At 41.3% G+C, this 18,455-nt stretch overlaps 1 protein-coding gene across 2 annotated transcripts; it reads right to left on the bottom strand.

Moving 5' to 3' along the window:
- Positions 1-935: 935 nt before the first annotated feature.
- Positions 936-18,196, bottom strand: LRRC40 (leucine rich repeat containing 40). 2 transcript variants are annotated; one of them, XM_087733925.1, is made up of 15 exons: positions 18,009-18,196; positions 17,172-17,353; positions 16,599-16,672; positions 15,538-15,667; positions 14,969-15,092; positions 14,136-14,278; positions 12,962-13,134; positions 12,579-12,669; positions 10,424-10,469; positions 7,881-7,989; positions 6,850-6,957; positions 5,103-5,213; positions 3,296-3,373; positions 2,362-2,547; positions 936-1,334 (listed from the first exon to the last, which is right to left on the bottom strand). In XM_087733925.1, the coding sequence occupies exons 1-15, from the start codon at positions 18,157-18,159 to the stop codon at positions 1,229-1,231; spliced, it is 1,812 nt and encodes a 603-aa protein (XP_087590051.1). In that variant the 5' UTR covers positions 18,160-18,196; the 3' UTR covers positions 936-1,228. The 2 variants fall into 2 exon arrangements, 1 of the variants encoding a protein (XP_087590051.1); XR_015699135.1 differs by lacking the exon at positions 936-1,334 and adding an exon at positions 2,704-3,024 and having other exon boundaries at positions 2,414-2,547; positions 18,009-18,180.
- Between the last annotated feature and the right edge of the window lie 259 nt (positions 18,197-18,455).

Genomic DNA, 18,455 nt, shown 5'->3' with positions numbered 1-18,455 from the left:
AGATTGCAAGGAAGTCAGCAGTTTGCAGTTAGAAGCAGTCGTCGTACATAGGGACAGCATGACATTTTGTTTGCTGGCAGGAGAGGACAGTGCAGTCCTGGGAAGAATGAGATGTCGCTGCTCAGGTACCAGAAGCAGCGCCGCTCCCCCAGCCAGGCCCTGTGCCCGGCCACACGTACCGTGCCGCTCGCGGCACTGCTGCGGGCCCTGCGCGTACCCACCCGCACACAGCACCTACACAGCACGCACAGCGACGCGGCCGCAAGAACAGTCGGCTGCCACTTCTCGGTGCGCTCACAGCAGGACTCGGTGCAGTTTGAAAAAACACAAAAGCCAAACCCCACCACACGACTCCTTACCAGCGGGAACCCAGCTGGTTTCTGCTCCAATTCCGTTTCCAATTCATAGGCCTGGAGCAGTCTGACAGAGAAGCCGTGGCTCTGCAGGCACAGGGTAAGCAGCATCAAGCAGCCTTTCCTTTTCGATTATTAATACCCCTGGTGCATTACTATTATTAATAAAGGTATCGCTTTCAGGACGTGGAAGTGTGTTTAAATAAAAAATGAAAAGTATCTAAATGTTGCTGGCTAGAAAACTTAATTATAGCGTAGTCTTAAACAACTCAAAACATACATCCAACAGGAAACATTTATTGTTCCAGCGCAGCTACCAACATCAACCACACTTTGCTTACTTTTACGTCTGCAGTACATCTCCCACCGCGGCCTTATCGGCCCTGCACAGTTTAAGGGTTCACGCATTTTATCATATACGGATCAGTAACCGATTTTTGTGGCAGCAGTGAAGAGAGACTAGATTATAAAACAGGCATGCAAAAAGCAAAGTGTTTACTTCTGCCTTTTGCTCCAATACTTCAATGCTGACAGTTCTTTTAAAAATTAGCTTAATTGTAGGAAAAACACTGTCACTATTACTGAAGGCAGCTTTCAATGGCATTCTTTATTACAAAAAGTGTAAACACACGTTGTGGTATTTTAAAATGCACTCTTGAAACATGCAGCCTCGAGGGGAAAACACTTCATAGGTGAGTTCTTTCTTAACATGCAAACTACAACCGGTGTTGTAAGTGCTTTATGGCACGGGCACGGCTCACAAACAGTTGGCGAAGGAGGAGGAAGGCAGTAAAACCATACAGCAGTTGGTCGGGCGGGGTAAGACTTTGCTTCTACTTTGCTTCCCGAGTCTGCCAAGGACACAGGCTATTGTGTCAAGTAGGAATTCGGCTTCTCAGATACTCCAGCACCACAGCTGTTCCTTTTGCTAAAATGGCTGCTCGGGGAGTGCGGAATGGATTTCCTTCTAACAGAAGTGTCCTAGAAAAACAGAGCCATGCTGAGTTACTTGGATAAAGACTTTCCCTTGTACCAACACATTCATACACTGCATATAGATTTTTTGAATCTTTTGAAATTCATAAGTAATGCCTCTTCTGTTCTACTAAAAGAATTTTAATTTCTGCTTCCTTAGTTCACACTAACTTATCTTCTTTAGAGACATCTGAATTTTAATTTATGCTAATAAATCAGTGGCGGTATATTATTGTGGACACACAATACACACGCACCCGACTTCTTCAGCAAGCCTCTCCCAGAAGAAAAAGAATGTCTGAAATATAGAAATGGCACAATAAAAGGGAAAAAACTATGTTAAATCATAACCCGCCACTTTCTAGCTTAGCTGCTAGCCCACTCTTCTTTGGTGCGCATAAACCTCTGTGGAGGTTTTTGCTTGGGGGGGTGGCGGTGGCGGGGTTTTTTTTGTATTTTTGAAGCCCCTCTGGAAAGCGTCCTTAACGAGGAAAACCACAGGGACCAGGAATTTGTCGTCTTTGACACGGCAGACCACTTACGCATCAGTGTCTTCTCTGAGGTGTATTATGTAAGGATATGCACAGTCACGTCCCTTCATGCATTATTTAGAGAATGTCACCCTGTCTCTTCTGCAGCAACGTGCGTTACCGACACAGGTAGGGAGCTCAAGGTGTTAACTGACCGACAGCGCTATGGCTCGCCTACCTGGCTTGGCTATAGGTGCACCCGCAGCACGTATGTACATACAGACAAGGTAACTCACTGAGGCTCTAACATTAGATTTACACAACCAATGTCACCTTTCCATTTTTTTACAAAATCGTGAAACAACTCCCCCAATTCTCTACAGGATTGAGGAAATAGGGAAGAAATTGCATTGTTTTACAAATGGTAAGAGGGACCCTTTTTGTGCATCGAGACCTACAAGCAAATATACTGCCGATTAGTAATTTTTCCTCTGACAAAACATGCCCTGGCGACATCAGTCAGAATGCATTTTTATAAAACAGGTACACCTTCAAACACACACCTCAGAGTTTCACAGTTTCCAAGTTCTGGTGGGACCTGGAGGAGGTCGTTGTTCTGAAGGTCCAGTGTTCCAAGCTTGTCCATCTTCTTTAGCTGCAGAGGGTCTATGGACCCAACCTGGTTGTTACTGAGCAGGATAGTCTCCAGTGCTACGATGTGATACAGGACGCTGGGAAATTCTTTAAATCTTCAGCAAGAAAAAGGAGGCAAACCAATGAGAGTCAGAAAAAGGGCATTCAAAAAATTTAGCAGCCTTTAAAATCGGACAGCATTTTAGCTTTGTTTATTTAAGGTAAATGTTTAAACCTGCTGCTCTGACAGGAGAAAGCATCCCTTGTTTTACCTTGCACACAGCGACCAAGGTGAACAAAACGTGCTCCGTGACGGCTCCGCACCTCTAACAGGCCAAGCAGGCTGGCTGTCACGCGGAATGTGACTCGCCGGTGTAAAGGAGAACAACGGCCAGTTGTTCTCTGTGCACTTAAGAAATGCCCTGCTGAGTCAGAGGAACGGTGCTTCCAGCCCAGCGCTGCGTCCCTGCTGCGAGCAACAGCAGCAATAGCAGGTGCTCTTCAGGGACACCGCCCGGCTGCTCCTGCCGGCCATTCCCCTCGTGCTCTTCCACCATTCAGAACTGCTGTGTTCTGGATGCCAAAGGGTAGTCCTGTGGGTATCCGTTTTTTGATATATTGTTCACAAGATTGTTTAATCCCTTTTTTAACCAACTGCTACTGTCTCTCTCCAAAACTTTTGTGGCAGAAAGTTCCAAAAATACACTAGCCGTTGTGTAAAGAAGTACATGCACTTCATCTGTTTTAAGCTCACAGCTAGTTGATCAAGTCCCTCCTCATTCTTACATCACAGGAAAATCGTATCGAATTCAGCCCAGTTCTTTTTATTATTGTATATAAAAAAAAATATAAATAGTAACTCACCTATTAAAAGAAAGATTTATTATTTGCAGTCTCGTGAGTGCCTCCATTTCCTCAGGTAAAGATGTCAAAAAATTATTTCTGTGTATCAAATGAAGACAAACAATAATCACTAACTTCTACGAAGTTTTAGTTAAGAATCAGCAGAGACAGAACATGCACATTTATCAGTGCTAACATGCCGTCTTAAACCAATTAATTGCTTCATAAATGGGTCAAGACCATGCTCAAGTACAGACGCTTGCTAATGCAAGCCAAGTTTGCATTCTCATTTCTGCCAGTAGGAGATTTAAAGTCTGTCCTCTAAAGATTCCCAAGTGTTTCAAAGCATCTAACAACTCCACAAACCCGCTTGGCGATTCAGCTCCTTGGGTTTCAGAGGAAAGCTTATGAAACTGCCCAGATCTTGGTGCCAAAGTGAATCAGCAGGATAACTCTGAACCTCTTCAAAATTCATTTAGCCTGGTATCCAATTGCTGTAACAAAGTTGCTTTATGGCTACTGTTACTCTAGTGTTTCCCACAACAGGGACCCATTCAGAAGCTTCTTAAATACAAGGAAGACGGGGGTTTGTAAGGACAAAGAAGGTATGTCCTGAGTGTGACACAAAAAGCCATTACAGGAAAATAAAGACCACTCACTAAAAGATGCCCAGTCTCAGACCTAAATTCTTAATCACCAAGATATTCCACATTGTGCCCTTATCAATCTCCTATTACCATCCATTTCTGCAGTCTTCAGCCTAACTCTTCCACCTGCAGCACATATGTCACTGCGTCACAGACTGGCTGAGGTTAGCAGGGACCTCTGGAGATCATCTGGTCCAGTCTCCTAGAGCAGGTGGCCCAGGACCATGTCCAGTTGCATTCTGAACATCTCCATGGATGGGGGTACCACCGCTTCCCTGGGCAACCTGTGCCAGCGCTCCGTCACCCTCACAGTGAGAAAGTGTTTCCTGATGTCCAGAGGGACCCTCCCGTGTGTCAGTGTGTCCCCATGGCCTCTGGTCCTGGCACTGGGCACCACTGGGAAGAGCCTGGCTCCCTCCCCTCTGCACCCTCCCTGCAGGTGTTTATACACGTGGGTGAGATCCCCTGAGCCTGCTCTGCTCCAGGCTCAGCAGTCCCAGCTCTCCCAGCCTCTCCTCATAGCGGAGATGCTCCAGACTTTTCAGCATCCCAGTGGCCCCTTGCTGGACTCCCTGCAGGCACAGGCAGATTACTTCAAACCAAAGTAAAAACCTGTCTCTGCAACTGTGCTTTGCTACTTTTCGTTTTGTGGAACACCAAAATAAATGCCAGCGAGCTGATCCTGATGTCTAAACAAATGCAATGAGCATTTTTCAGAAGTAGAGAAGGTAAAATGACAGTAAGTAACTATCTGTTGCAAGTAAAATACCTACAGACAGCTTCAGTTTCAGGCAGCACAAAAGGGTTTGTACCTTCACTGTACTACTTCCCAGCTATCCTCCAGGATTTTTTGGTGTGGGGGTTTGGGTTTTTTTGGGGGAGGAAGAAGGGCTGGGTTTAGATAGCAGCTTAACAACTCCGAGACCCTTTTACGCCTGAGACAAGACCTTTCGTCACAGCAAGTCTCAGAGCTTGTCCACTTGTTTTTTGTGTTTTTCTTTAACCAATGCCTAAATCTAGGCCACTTGCTATTTCAGATCTGCCGGTCATTCAGCTGTCAGGGAGGCATTTTGGGAAATGAAAAATTATTTCAGTACTGCTATTCCACTGTAACAGATGGCTGGTTTAAAAAGGCAGGAAAATAAGTTACCGAGAAAGCAAGTCCAACACACGTCACAAACCTGATATCCAAATGTGTCAATTTATGGAGCCTGCAAAGCTCCAAGGAAATAGATGAGATTTTATTGAAGCCAAGGTTGACGTCACAAACCGAGTCTTTCAGCTCCACAATCCTGAAACCCAACAGGAATATACTTTTATTATGTAAGGTCATGTTTGCATTCTAAGTCATTGAAAAAAACCTGCTTAATTCTACAAATTAAGGATACACTGTGTTTCTGGACATTGCAGAAGCCATTTTGTGGAGTGAAGATAATGGACACTTCACCTGTGAAAGCTGCCTGTCTTGGAGTCTTACGCTTGATGTAAAGACAAAGCTCAGAATCATTTTTCTAAAGTTATTAGGAGAGTAAATTTTCTCTCACTGATTAGGAGAGTAAATTTTACTACAAAAGCCTACTCACTTAAATGCAGTTAAGAGGTATTTCAGAAACTATGGCACAGATGACCACCACTGCCATCTCCTGCCCTGTAAATGTTTTAACAAAAAAGACTATGCATCTTCTTGAGCAGTCAAACAAACAGAAAGAGATTGTTATTTTATTTCCATGTTTCATTTCTGTTCCACTGTTCTGCTATTACAAATTCCAGGAAACACAGCGTTTGCTGCTGCTTGTAAGAAGGTATGATATTAAGATGTTTTGGTGTAAAATATTTAAGAGCTCAAAAAGTTAGCTGTTGAATCCCTATAACAGAATCTCTGTTTTAGCCCTAAAAACAAAAGGCAATTTAAAGGAGCTAAATACTCATCTCTCCTATCTGGATTGCCACCAAATTCTCTGGCACCTAGCAGCTGCACACCTACACCTTCCTCCTCAGTGAATGCAACAGCCTCTAATACAGTAAAAAAGCATGGGAGGCACAAGCATTATCTCACTAAATTGATTTTCTATAAATTGTACTGAAAAAGAGATGTTTTCCTATGAGAAAGAGATCACGCCTCTTCAAGTTCTATGTGCTAAAAGTTAAATGTTCAGCACACTTGGGTCTAAGAATGGAAATAAGTTACCCCCACATATGTGGTGGTATCCTTAAAAATTAGCTTTCAGGATTTTCTTGGGCTACCAGTAACCTTCCTCCTTACACAAAAAGACTATTTATTCCCATTAGTGTCAACAGAAAGCTTTTCCTTGACTGTGGATGAAGTAACAAGTGCAACAATATCAAATGCTATGCGATGGGGCACAAAATCTATCAAGAGAAGAGGCAAGGAAATTGTTCAGGCTTCCTTAAAAAAAAAAACAGAAATAATTATGCTATCTGAGGAGACTGAATTTAAATAGAACCTCAGCTATAATACAAAGCTATTACCCAATAAAGTGGTGAATCCACACAGATTATCTTCATATGGGAAAAAGACCGCTTTGGAGAGAAAACAATACTACACTGTAGTTAAGAACAGCACTTCATTATTATGAAAAGTCACATCAGTCTCCCCTCATTCATTTCAACAATGCTTAGCAAAGCAAGACGAAAAATAACATGTAATGAAAGCACCATTGAGTATAGCCAGGCTTCTTTTTACTGCAGTCTTCCTGCTAATCAATGAACCCACTTGCATGCTACTCATACTAGAAATGCAAGTGTATTATTCAGCACCTCAATTATACTTCCGTTTGTGTGTGTGAGTGCATACATACACATACCTAGCATAAAGTGTCAACATACTTGATTAGGAAAAACACAAGATGCTGAAGAACAAAAGTAGAAAAGAAAGTAACAAATAGAGAATGACCTTCACAAAAGTACCTTGGAGGAATTTCATTCAGCTGATTTTTGCTGAAGTTGACAGTGGTGACAGGATTGCTTCTGACTGCGTTGAACATTTCATCAGGAATCACAGCTGCCTGTTTCTCACTAAACAAAGGAAAGCATTTAGCTGAGTAACACGAACAAGTTCATCATTTTCTATTTATTAACAAGACATTTTCATCTTCTAATTAGAAAAAGATGATAATAGGTATATAAATATCTACAATTTGAAGTCCTTGAAGGACTGTTAATCAAAAAGCTACCAATCACTGCACCATACTACACATCATCTGGATGAAAATGTAATTTCACACTGGCACCCTGATCTGTTATCTTGCTTAAGAAAAACCAGTAAGAGCTGAGTTGTGTCACTACCTCAACAAACACCTGAATGCTGCATTACTGGGCCAGAAAGTGTAGCAAGATTGGCATTAAACAGATTTTCCCCACTCGGCTCAGAAAACATCCCCAGCACAGTGATGTGTAACTCGGGTAACGACTCAGTTTGGAGCTCCTGAACATTTGTGGTGACCAAAGCCATCCCAGCCCTTTCACCACAGCAAGGTCCTTTCCACGGTCCAGCTCTCGGCAGGACTATGTATTTCACCTGGCAGTTCTCAGCAAACAGGGTTTTCTTCCCCTTTCCCAACCTAACAAGTTACATTGTTGGTTACATTTAAGAAATACCTGAAGAGATACTCACCTACTACAAGATGTTCTGCGACTTAATGGAAATTGCTAAAGAAGTTTAAAATGTACTAAAAGCACCTGAAGATATTAAGCATTTCAGTGAGGTAAAAGGAATGTTACTGCAGAACATTTGATAATACAAAGAAATAATTAAAAAAAAAAATGCAATTCAAATCTGCCTACTCCTGAGCACACGAATTAAAGTGAAAAATGCACAAATGCAGCAGGATTTGCAGACAGTTTGGTATATATCATGAAGGAAAAAAGAAAAAAAAAAGGCAAAAAATAGGAAAGTGTTCTTACAGCTTTAGAAATGGGTAATATTTCAAAACACATACCTATATTCCAATAATTTTAGTGAAGTTATGGCATGCATGTTAATCCTTGACTCACTTGGAAGAGTCATGGCTGTCACAGGAGGCTCTTCACTTGAGCTAGTTACATCATCTAGAGATAACAAACATATGTAGTCACACAAACTACAGGCTGCAGTCAGATGCGGTGTTCTGAATGACCTAGATGGAGATGTTTAGTGTCCCTAGTCACGTGCCATCACCCTTTTTAATTCTTCCTGTATTCTGGCTCAATTGAATATACTCTGATTCAGATTATTTCAAGAATTGTCTAGTAAAGTTTTTTTGTAATCTTGGGTTTCTGGGTTGTTTTTTTTAGGCTGGGTAGAGGAGTTGACTTGGATTTTGAAAAAAATAGGTCAGGAAGCTTTAGAGATGTTACGCTAGCAGCAGCTAGCTGTTATGTTAGGCAGTAGCCTCCAAGGGGTGGGGAGCTAGAAACAATGATAAACAGGGAATTGGGGCTAGGAGTGATGATCCAGATCACCTATATCCAGAACAGCAAATCTGACCACAATTTTAGTTAAAACGTTAATATTTATAAACATTCATCGTACCCTCCTCTGTAGAGTTCCTTCTGATTACTATCTACAATCCACACGAAAAAGCTATTGGTGTTGCATGGCTATTTTGAACGTTTAAGAAACGCAGATTAAAAGCATTATTCTGCACATATGAGGCGTGGCATCACACCCTAGGGATTCACATGCATGTAAGTACGGTGGAGCTTAGCTAGAAGTCCAAACATATAATAAATCCAACTTCCACTAAAAGAAATTGAACAAAACTCTATGGAAATTCAGCAGCATTCATAAATAAAAGTCTACTAACAATTGCACCTAACCACAACTAGTTATCCTTTCATTAAGAAAGGTCAAAAGGGTCAAAAACGAGTTTAAAAAAAAGAAAAGGACTTTTTCCAGTTTAAACCTCTACAGAAATAGGACTGCTAATGGTTCAGCTCCAACTTAGATGCTAGAACAGGTAGAGTAAAATCATAAGCATTGCTGTACTTGCAAGACATTAGCTAGTTTTATTATCCACAATTATATTATCTGTTAGAGTTCACCAGATAAGCTTCTGAGTATGCACTCTAGCATCCAATTAATTTTTGTCAAGTTAATAATATGTCAGATTTGCATAGAACCTGACGTTTTGAAGCAATATCATATGCTGCAGTAACCAAATAAATACTGCCATCCTCTGGCAGACAGAGAGAAAACCCACTTAACAAAAAGGAAAATTCACACATACCATTTTCAATAAAAGTTGCTTGCATGTATTATCAGGGCCTCTCCTAAATTAAGAGGTCAAGCATTTTTTGCCATTTAAGTGCAGCATAATCCTTTCTATATTATATTTAACATGACCAATGAACTCGGTCATTTTGCCTACTTTATGTTTTAAAACTTAAAAAGATGAAGATTTCTGAAGATGGTAAACTGAAGTCCTGTTTTGAAAGGATTTAATCTTCTCAGCATGCAAGTTATTTAAAGACTCTGACAGCCTGTTTCCTATAGAATAAACTGTCATCTCCACTATTTTGTTTAAAAAACACAGAACAAAAAGAAAAAAAAACACAACCGCCAAAATATCTCAGTGATCTAGAAGCCCAGGTATGAATCTGGAAAGTGACTTGAGTGCACAGAAGCAGCTAGCAACTTTTTGTCTGCTTTTTTAATACTATCCATTCACTTTTACAAAGTACTGTATCTGTTAGAGAAATGTGATACAGAATCATCTAGGTGCTTTTTAATCCACAGAGGCGGAGCTTTGAAACCAAGACAGGATTCTGCGAAAAACATAAAGCATTTGTGCAGAGAAGTAATTCCCTTGAAATATTTAATCTGATTTTCTGCTTTATGACTTTTTAATTATTTCTATAGGGAATGCTGGGATCAAGACTATTAGATAGGAGAAAGATGAATTCTAACAGGCCAGGATTAGAATGATGTTTAAAATAAATGGTTACTTTCTCCCCCAAAACTTTTTATATTCTTGATCAGCTATGTGGTAGACTTCATGGCATCACCAAGACTTTAAAGCAGACTTTTTTTATGCACGTACTTTCTGGGAATCACAGGACTGTACTGACCATGTTATTACATGAATGAATAACACACAATACCTTTGCAAAATCTCACCTACTCTTCTATACTGCGATCAAGCCAGCAGACAGGTGGTGAGCTTAAAAAAATGAACCCCTTATGTAAACTTCCCATGACGTTCAGGGGAAAAATAAAAAAGCTACTGGAATTCCTCATGCAAAATGCATAAAGGGACCAGGAGAAAAATACTTAAAATTGTTTTCTAAATTATTATCCTCAGTAATGTTTGTTATTTGGTATTATCTAACAGAATAAGAAACAGCACTGAAATACAAGAGCAAACTGTTGAGTAAAGAAAACTCTATTATCGCAGGATAACTGAAGGAAACTGGATTGAAACAGCTACCCTCCATAGGTTCTACTTTATTTTAATTCCTTAGAAAAATTCTCTTTAAAATGCAATGCAATAGAGCAACATACCTTGCATTCTGCTTCTTAGATATTTCAGAAGTTCCTGGGTGCCTTTCTTTAAAAAAAAAAAAAGTCAATGAGCGTTTGCCAGCCAGTATTTATATAGCTGTTTGACAATGAAGAATGACCGTTACAGTCACACAGGTGGAGCCCATAGCACTGCCGACTATAAAAGCCACCTGACGCTTCCCGTAGAAAAACTCTCTTTGCAGCAGCTTATGAACTTGCTTATTTGCAATTTTTTAAATTTATTCCAGTTGAAAATTTCCAATCCCATGTCACTACTTCAGGCTTCACATTTTTAGCTTTTTATCTGAAGTAGTTAGCCAGCTCCAAGAGCAATGAAAAAATGTTCCAATCAACTTAGCCTTCTCTTTAAAAAGGTCTAAACCAGTTACGCTTTGGAGAAGAGATTTAAAATTTGTCAAGGAAGCTGACTATTCAGTATTCTGATAACTTATGATGTCCAAAACTATAAACAGAAGACAAAAGACTAAGAGAGACCGGAGGAGACTGGGACTGACTGCGGGCACGGCTAGGCATGGCATGTGCTGAGCTGAGCAAGACAAGAGGAGCCAATATGGAAGAACCTGAAAACTTTTAAGGAAAAGGTGAAGGTCAAACAAAAAGCTGAGTAACAGTCACGTGGCTTGTGTGGAGAGGAAAGCAGACACTAAGACAAAGCTCAACAGCCGGGTTGCTATGTTACGCAAAAAGGGGAGACTAGGATTTAACAGAAGGCGACTGGAAATTTATCAAGAAGCAAGAATGGGTTTGGGACTTGAATGAGAGGTCTGAGGAAAAGGAAAAGATGAGATGGAGCAGGGATGGACAAGAGAAGTATCTGTGCCTGCTAGACTATGCTCACCCCCCCAGTCCTTGCCAATCCTTAATCTCAGTATTCACAAGTTGCTAAGAAATGCCTGGGGAACCCTACAAGCTTTACCAATTACTCCTCCAAATCAAGTGTAAAAAAATCTAGATAGGCATATAAAATTCCAGTTATATGAATTTGCAGTGTTGGTAATGGATCAAGACAATGTAAGTATAAAATGTCATAATGGAATCCTTGTACCTGTTGTTTGCTACAAATTTGGAATACACACAAGAAATTACACCCATCTGTGCTCTTCTTACATTTGAAAGACAGCAAATTGTCAGAAGCTAGGGAATGCCAGAACTGAAGTAGCCAGGCAACCCTAACTCAGACTCCTTTGCATGTACATTTTAAGCCAACTTTGAGCTCTGGAATCATGTATGACTTCCATCCACAGAATCCCTGCTCATTAACTTAGTGCATACAATGCTCACTTCATCAGATATACAATGTTTTCCCTCTTCTGACAGATATTACAAAATTTCATTTCAACAGAGAGTCTTCAATGTTGCTTATTTTTAGAGAATCCCAGTGCTTTGTAAACATTTATTTTATAACACTGGCAAAAGCACAGGAAGAAGTAATGTATACCACCAACGAGAAGAGGGGCCTGCTGGGGAAAAAATAAAAGGGAATTCTTATAGCAGCAGTAGTGCCCACGCTCCAGCCTCCCTGCTGCCCTATGTACTTGTTTTCTCATGCACAATTCACACCTTCGCTTTGCCGGTTACCTACAGAGAGAATGCTCATCTGAGGGATAGGCTATCCGTAAGAAAACGTAGTACATCGGATTGCCATGACTCAAAATGTGATTAAATATGCTTTGGAAATTGAATCCTAGATCCTTAATTCAGGCAAGTAGGAAATGAAAAACAGAAATCCATGCTCATCTAGGAAAAGCCTGATGTAAAGTACTCGCCTAGCACTGCGACGAACTGTGATTGCAACAGGATTAGGCGGCAGACAGCTGCCTTATCCTTTTTTTCCCAGATATCCATTGCTTCATTTGCAATATATATTATAACTTCTGTAGCAAATCAGAAACAGGTCCTATAAAGTAACAACTTCCTTTATTTCACAGTCCTCATGATCTTATGCACTGCATCAGACTCCAGTGGAAAGAGTATCCGAACAACAACACACCCAAACAAAAGAGATGGATTAAAGTTGCACAGGCTAGTTGAAATCTGGATGTTTCCTAATTTTTTTTAAATGTTTTGTCTACACAATTTGGATAACGTACATATGTGACATAACCAAACTTTACGTATTGTCTACAGTGCTTACTTGCAGAAGGTCTCTTCGAATGGTTCTCAAAGGATTTCCCTCTAATGCCAGGAATTTCAACTGAGGAAGGTTCCCCAATGTATAAGGCAATCTGCAAATGGAAGCAACTCATTTCAAAGCAGCTTCAAAACAAATTCTGAAGAATTTGCAATAGTTTGTCAGATGGCCTGGTATTCCAAAGCTCAGGTTCAAATAAAAAGATACAGAATATAGCCCATTTAAGAAAGGCACAGTTTGATCATAGCATTTACACAATATAGAAAGGGTTCCTTCATTTTATGATTGAGTCTTTTTTTAATTTCATTTTACAAAGTGAAATACATCAGCTATAGAATTAGATATCATTAGCCTCATCACAGACATAATGCAGTTTTTAGTATTACCTACTGATATCATTGTTGGCGAGGTCAAGTCGCTCCAGCTTCTGAAGCAGAGTAATTTCATCAGGAACTGATTTTATTTTGTTGTCTCTAAGTTCCAATACAGAGAGGGAATTCAGATGCTTCAGATTCTCTGCATTTAATATTTCAATCTGATTTTCACCGGCATGTAATTCCTACGGAAACAAAGATCACCTACAATTATGTTACTCTAGTAAAATTACACTAGTCTCCTAAATCATGGCACTGGCAAGAACATATGGTGACATGGAGAAAACACAGATCTTGATTCCCTTTCATCTGCACATGAAACATCAAAGCCTCCAAAGATCCAGAGACACAAGTCTGAACTTAGCTTTTTTGCAACCATCACAGAACCCTCAGCTTTGAGTTCCATTTCCAAGCTAGGAATAAACTTGCTCTGCATTTAACTTGTCAACGACTTCTTTGCTCAAGAAGTTTCTTAAATTCCAAGTTATAGGAAGTAGAGAGGGCAATGTTTCACTTACAATGGAAAAATTGAATGCTTCTTTAGACCAAAAAAGAGTGTACACGTGCTGCTGGTCACATTAAGACACTGAACTCCATATATCAACATGAATTTTGTTAGAAAATGCTGAAATAGCTTGGGATTTTAACTGCTGAGTTCAGAGTTACACAGAACTATGAAGGTATCTGTATTCTTTGATGGATTTGGTCATTGGAAACAACACAGTGATATAGGCCTTCAATTGGCCCAAACATTTTTCTATCAGTTGAGTAACAAATTTCTGATGTTTTCCAAAAGGAAAAAAAAAGTATACTTTCTCTGCAGTTACAAAGGAAAAAATTATAGTGAACAAAGCAAATTTATCCAGAAAATGTGCCGAGAGATAAAAAATAACTGTTGCAGGCAATATTAGATCTAGTTTTTCAGTCATTCCTCTTCTAAATATTTCTTTTATTTTCCAAATCTGAAGAGTACTGCTGCAAATCTGTCTTCCAAATGACCTTAAGATTGACCAATGTGGACAGTAAGAGTAACTGCAAATCTGGATGTATTAAATAGAGTTCTACACACAGAATTATAAACTTTTGATCACAGCAATTCACAAAAATTTGTGTTTAAAGTAACAGCTATTATTTTAAAAGTTTACAGCAAATACATTTACAGTATATCAACCATTTCAAACCCTACCTTCAGTAATTTGCATGAGGGAAATTCTGGTAAGGAACGTAATTTATTTTTTCTCAGATAAAGTTGTTCCAAAGATGCCATAGTCGCTAATTTAGAAGGTACAGTTTCCAGGTAGTTTTTGGTACAATCCAGTTGTCTTAAGCCTGGAGAAGTAAGCGCGCAAGTGACAAACAGAAAAGAAAGAGAAAATAAAAGTAGTTTTCTACAGAAGCATAAATATCCTGGTTTTTAAAATAAATATAACAACATTGATTGGTCTACAAAGATTGTAGACCATCTCAGAAAGATCTGCAGGTAATTTTTATAGCATTTATAAAAGCTAGCAGTCTACCACCTGTTCCTGTAGATCTGCCATGGCTATTAAAATATGCGTTTCATATCAACTACTAGTCAGCTTGATATTTAACATTCAAATATTACAATTCAATGTTATCACCCTCTAATTTATGAGGTTTTTCACTCCAACAATTTCAACTCTCTCTCATTTATGCTTTATTTGCCACTCAAAATATGCAATAAAGAAAAAAAAAAAAAGTCAAATTGCTTATTGCAGTCTTAAGGCTAACAACTTCTAAGCAGAACAATATTTAACCTCACACTTTTCTGATCATTCTGTGTCCCATTTATAAAGAAATATGAACCATAAGAGGACTCAAGTTTGATATACAGTAGCTGTAGCTCATTTTTTAAAATAATTCTGAACTAATATTCCTGAGAATACTGTAACTCTTTAATAAGCTATTTTTAAAATCCTGAATAATATGCACAACATTTCTGAACATAACTACAGAACTGGCTGTATGGCATTTAATAATCTGAGGAAACTGATTTACTTTTCATTGCACTGATATCTGCAGGCAGGTTCTTGAGTTGATTACAAGCCAAATTGAGTCGCACTAGGTTAATTAGCAAAGCAAAACTTGATGGAATGTCTGTGAGATGGTTGTTGGACAGATCCTGAAGATTAAAAAAAGAAAGAGAGAGGGGAAGAGAGAGAGAGAGGAAGAGAGAGAGAGAGAGAGAGGTTAGAAATAGAGATGTTTAAAATATCCCAAGAGTACTGCTACTGCAAAGTTAATTACTGGCAGAACATTAAAATTAGGTGGCTGACATCTTGAGGATCTCCCTGGTAGAAATGTGAATGGAAGAAACAAGTCTCCCATGACTGACAGATCACAAGAGATTTGATTTTTCTTAAAATATTTGGCAAATCAAGAGCAAAACTTGGTTTCAAACAAAAAAAAAAAAAAAAAGCCATGTAATAACTGACAACCTACATAAGTCATTAGAATACTCACAAAGTTCTGCCATCTACGCTATGTTTTATTTTAATTAGCAGTAGCAAAACATGAATATATCAGCCTTTCTGCAAATAAATATTTTTCAAAAAGTTGTAATTTACTAATTCTTCTAAATTGACAAGCTGTCCAAATCCATCCGGCAGGTGACTGAGCTCATTGTGATGAAGAAGAAGGCTCTTCAAATGTGACAACTGCACCAACTCTTCTGGGATACTTTTCAGTTTGTTGTGGCTAGTATTAAAACACGGAACACAAAGGGAAAAAGCAATCACTAAGTAGTTTTAAGAACATAACCACATGAAGAACACTTCTGTTACATATGATGCTACCCAAACTAGAGTTGCACCACTTGTGTCAGCCGGATTATCTTAGTCACACATGGCCTGTTGAAACACAAACGCTTCAGACCCTAGAGCAAGTACAAAGCACACCCAGCACCAGATACACTGGATATTCCGTGCTGGCACAGACTAACTGTTAATTACACCTGCAGTGACACAGGCTTCTGCAAAACATCCTCACACTGCAGCATGCACATATGCTTCCTGTTCAGGATACCGTCACCTTTAAGAAAAATCTGTCTCCTACAACTGTTGCAGCCCTCTACAATGGATTAGTTTCCTAGGAGAAACTAATTATGTTTGTTTATTTGTTCAAGAATACTTTTAGTCCTCATCTGAATTTACAATATTCCAGCTGGATCTTACATTCTTTTATGTAGTTCACACACACAGTGGCAGCATACCCTCTTTCTCCTTGCGCACAAATTAACAAAATTACCCCAGTAAACTGAAGAATATGAATTTTCCAGCATGAACAAGATCTATACAATTATTTCCAATGTACATTATTCATGACAAAAAGCATTTTTGTTCCTTTAAAACAAAATTGCCAGACTGAGGCACACGAATGCAGATATTGCTTTTGTGTGATTATTCAAAATACCACTGTTTTCACCTCCCAAGTGAGACACTGACTTTGAGTATCAGTGAAAATAATTTTAACAAACCTAAGATCCTCAGTTTTGATCCAAAACTTACAATTCTCAATATATTAATATTCTCTAGTTACAAATTGATAAAAATGGATATACTGCAATCTCTTCGCACTGTGAAAGTCACTGCAATATTTCTCAAGTTTGAGTTCTGTAACATGTACTTACCTGACATCAAGTTTCTGAAGATTTTCTAATTGTCCTAAAGCAGAAGGAAGCAATGTCAGTTGATTATCATGCACCTGGAAAATAAAGGGTTTAGAATACAGTTACTAGTTTGTACCTTGCAGGTTTTCTTTCCCTACCCCAAAAACAAATCAAGCTAACCTAATACACAGAACAATTTTGTATAAAACTAACAGCTATACACATGCCTCAATGCAATTACCAATAGCAGCATTGCAACTGCCAATCTGTCAAAATTCTACTGAATTGACAGTAAAGAGATTAGATATGAGGGGGGGGGGGGTGTGCAGGAAAGGTGGCTGCATCCAGTAACAGCTCTTCCTTCAGTGTCCATAATAAAGCTTCCTAGATCTTCCTACAGCACAGTACCCACTACCAGCATATAAATTGGTATACTATCAGTGATCTGTAACAATCTTTTATCCTGAGAGTACACCAACGCCACTTCTACACATCCACCATGCCAGGGAAATCAAAACCAAAGATCTAAGACCATGTTTTCCCACCTCCTACAGAGAGAGTACAGTCCTACCATAACAGGATCACTGTACTTACATCCAGAACAGTGAGTGCAGGCAGAAGTCTGACATCTTCTGAAAGACACTGCAGTTTGTTTGAGGCGAGTATCAGCTTGGTCAGATCTGTTTGCTCCCACCAGCGATCCGCCGCGCCAAAAGAGAGATTTTGATGAGCTTCCTCTGGAGTATCCAAATTTATCCGCCACACATGTTGAGGCACTACATACACAAACATACACGCATCAACTAAATTCTTCCGATGTTTACTCTCAAACTTTCGCTATCATAGTGCTTTTCATATATACATACACACATATAGTCCACTGTTTTTCTAGAGGCATTTTTCTAGAGCCGACAATAACAAGCTGATGGAAACCTGCCAGCAACAGCCAAAAGTAAGTTGAGCTGCAAACAGATGGCAGGAAATACTCGTGGTCGTTGCTCTCTCTGTATTATTCCCGTCCCGCCCGGACGGCGTTGCCAAGCATAAGCCCGAGGCACAGGAGGAACTGAAGCCCGCGGAACCGGCCACCAACCGCCTGCCGACGCGGCGCCCGCTCCTCAGCTGCAGTCGTGAGGTTCTCGGGAGAGCCGAGGGCCCGGCACCAGCGCAGCCGCCTTCCCCGCGCTCCCACCCCGCCGCAGAAAGGCGCGGGCGGCAGGCCCAGCGCCGCCCCGGCCCTCCGCGGCAGCGCCGCCGCTTCCAGCGAGGCAGCGAGCCCGGCTTAGCGTGGCCGAGGTGCGGGGAAGAACGGGTGTAGCCGCGAGCTACAGGGGAGGGCAAGGAGCAGCGCGTCCCCGCCGGCCCCGAGCTCGCCCACGCCGCCCCGGGGCGGCAGCAGCCGCGGCGGGGTCTCCGCCGCCCCGCGCTCACCCTCCGTGAGGCTCCGGCCCGACAGGTTTAACTGCCCGCTCTTCCGAGCCGCCCGGATCAGCCCCTGCGGCACGGCGGGGCCCGGCTCCGCCGCCGGCCGCCTGAAGCCAGCGCGGGGGTCCCCCGCCCGCGCCCTCCGCGCCGCCGCCATCCCTCGCCGGAGCCGGGCCGGCGCCGCCCCGCCGCCCGCCGAGCAGGCGGGGCCTGGCGGGGCCCCTCGGGCGGGGACGCGGTTCTGGCAGCCGCCCCGCGGAGCGCTGGGCGCGGCGGCGAGGCCACGGCCCCGACCCCGACCCCGGCCGTTTCCCGCCCGGCGGCGCGGGGTGGACACCACGACGGCGAAACGGTGGCCCGAAGTGGGAGCGGGGCCGGCCGGCAAACCCTGCCCCCCGCCCCGGAGGGGGGTCGCCCCAGCGCCTGGGGCTGCAGGCCCAGAGGGGCCGTTTG

Source organism: Nipponia nippon, unplaced genomic scaffold, assembly GCF_047370975.1.
Source record: "Nipponia nippon isolate SJK-2023a ecotype South Korea unplaced genomic scaffold, ASM4737097v1 scaffold_5, whole genome shotgun sequence".
Taxonomy (NCBI): domain Eukaryota; kingdom Metazoa; phylum Chordata; class Aves; order Pelecaniformes; family Threskiornithidae; genus Nipponia; species Nipponia nippon.
Note: the sequence above shows the minus strand (reverse complement) of the source record. Positions and strands in the feature narration are given on the sequence as shown.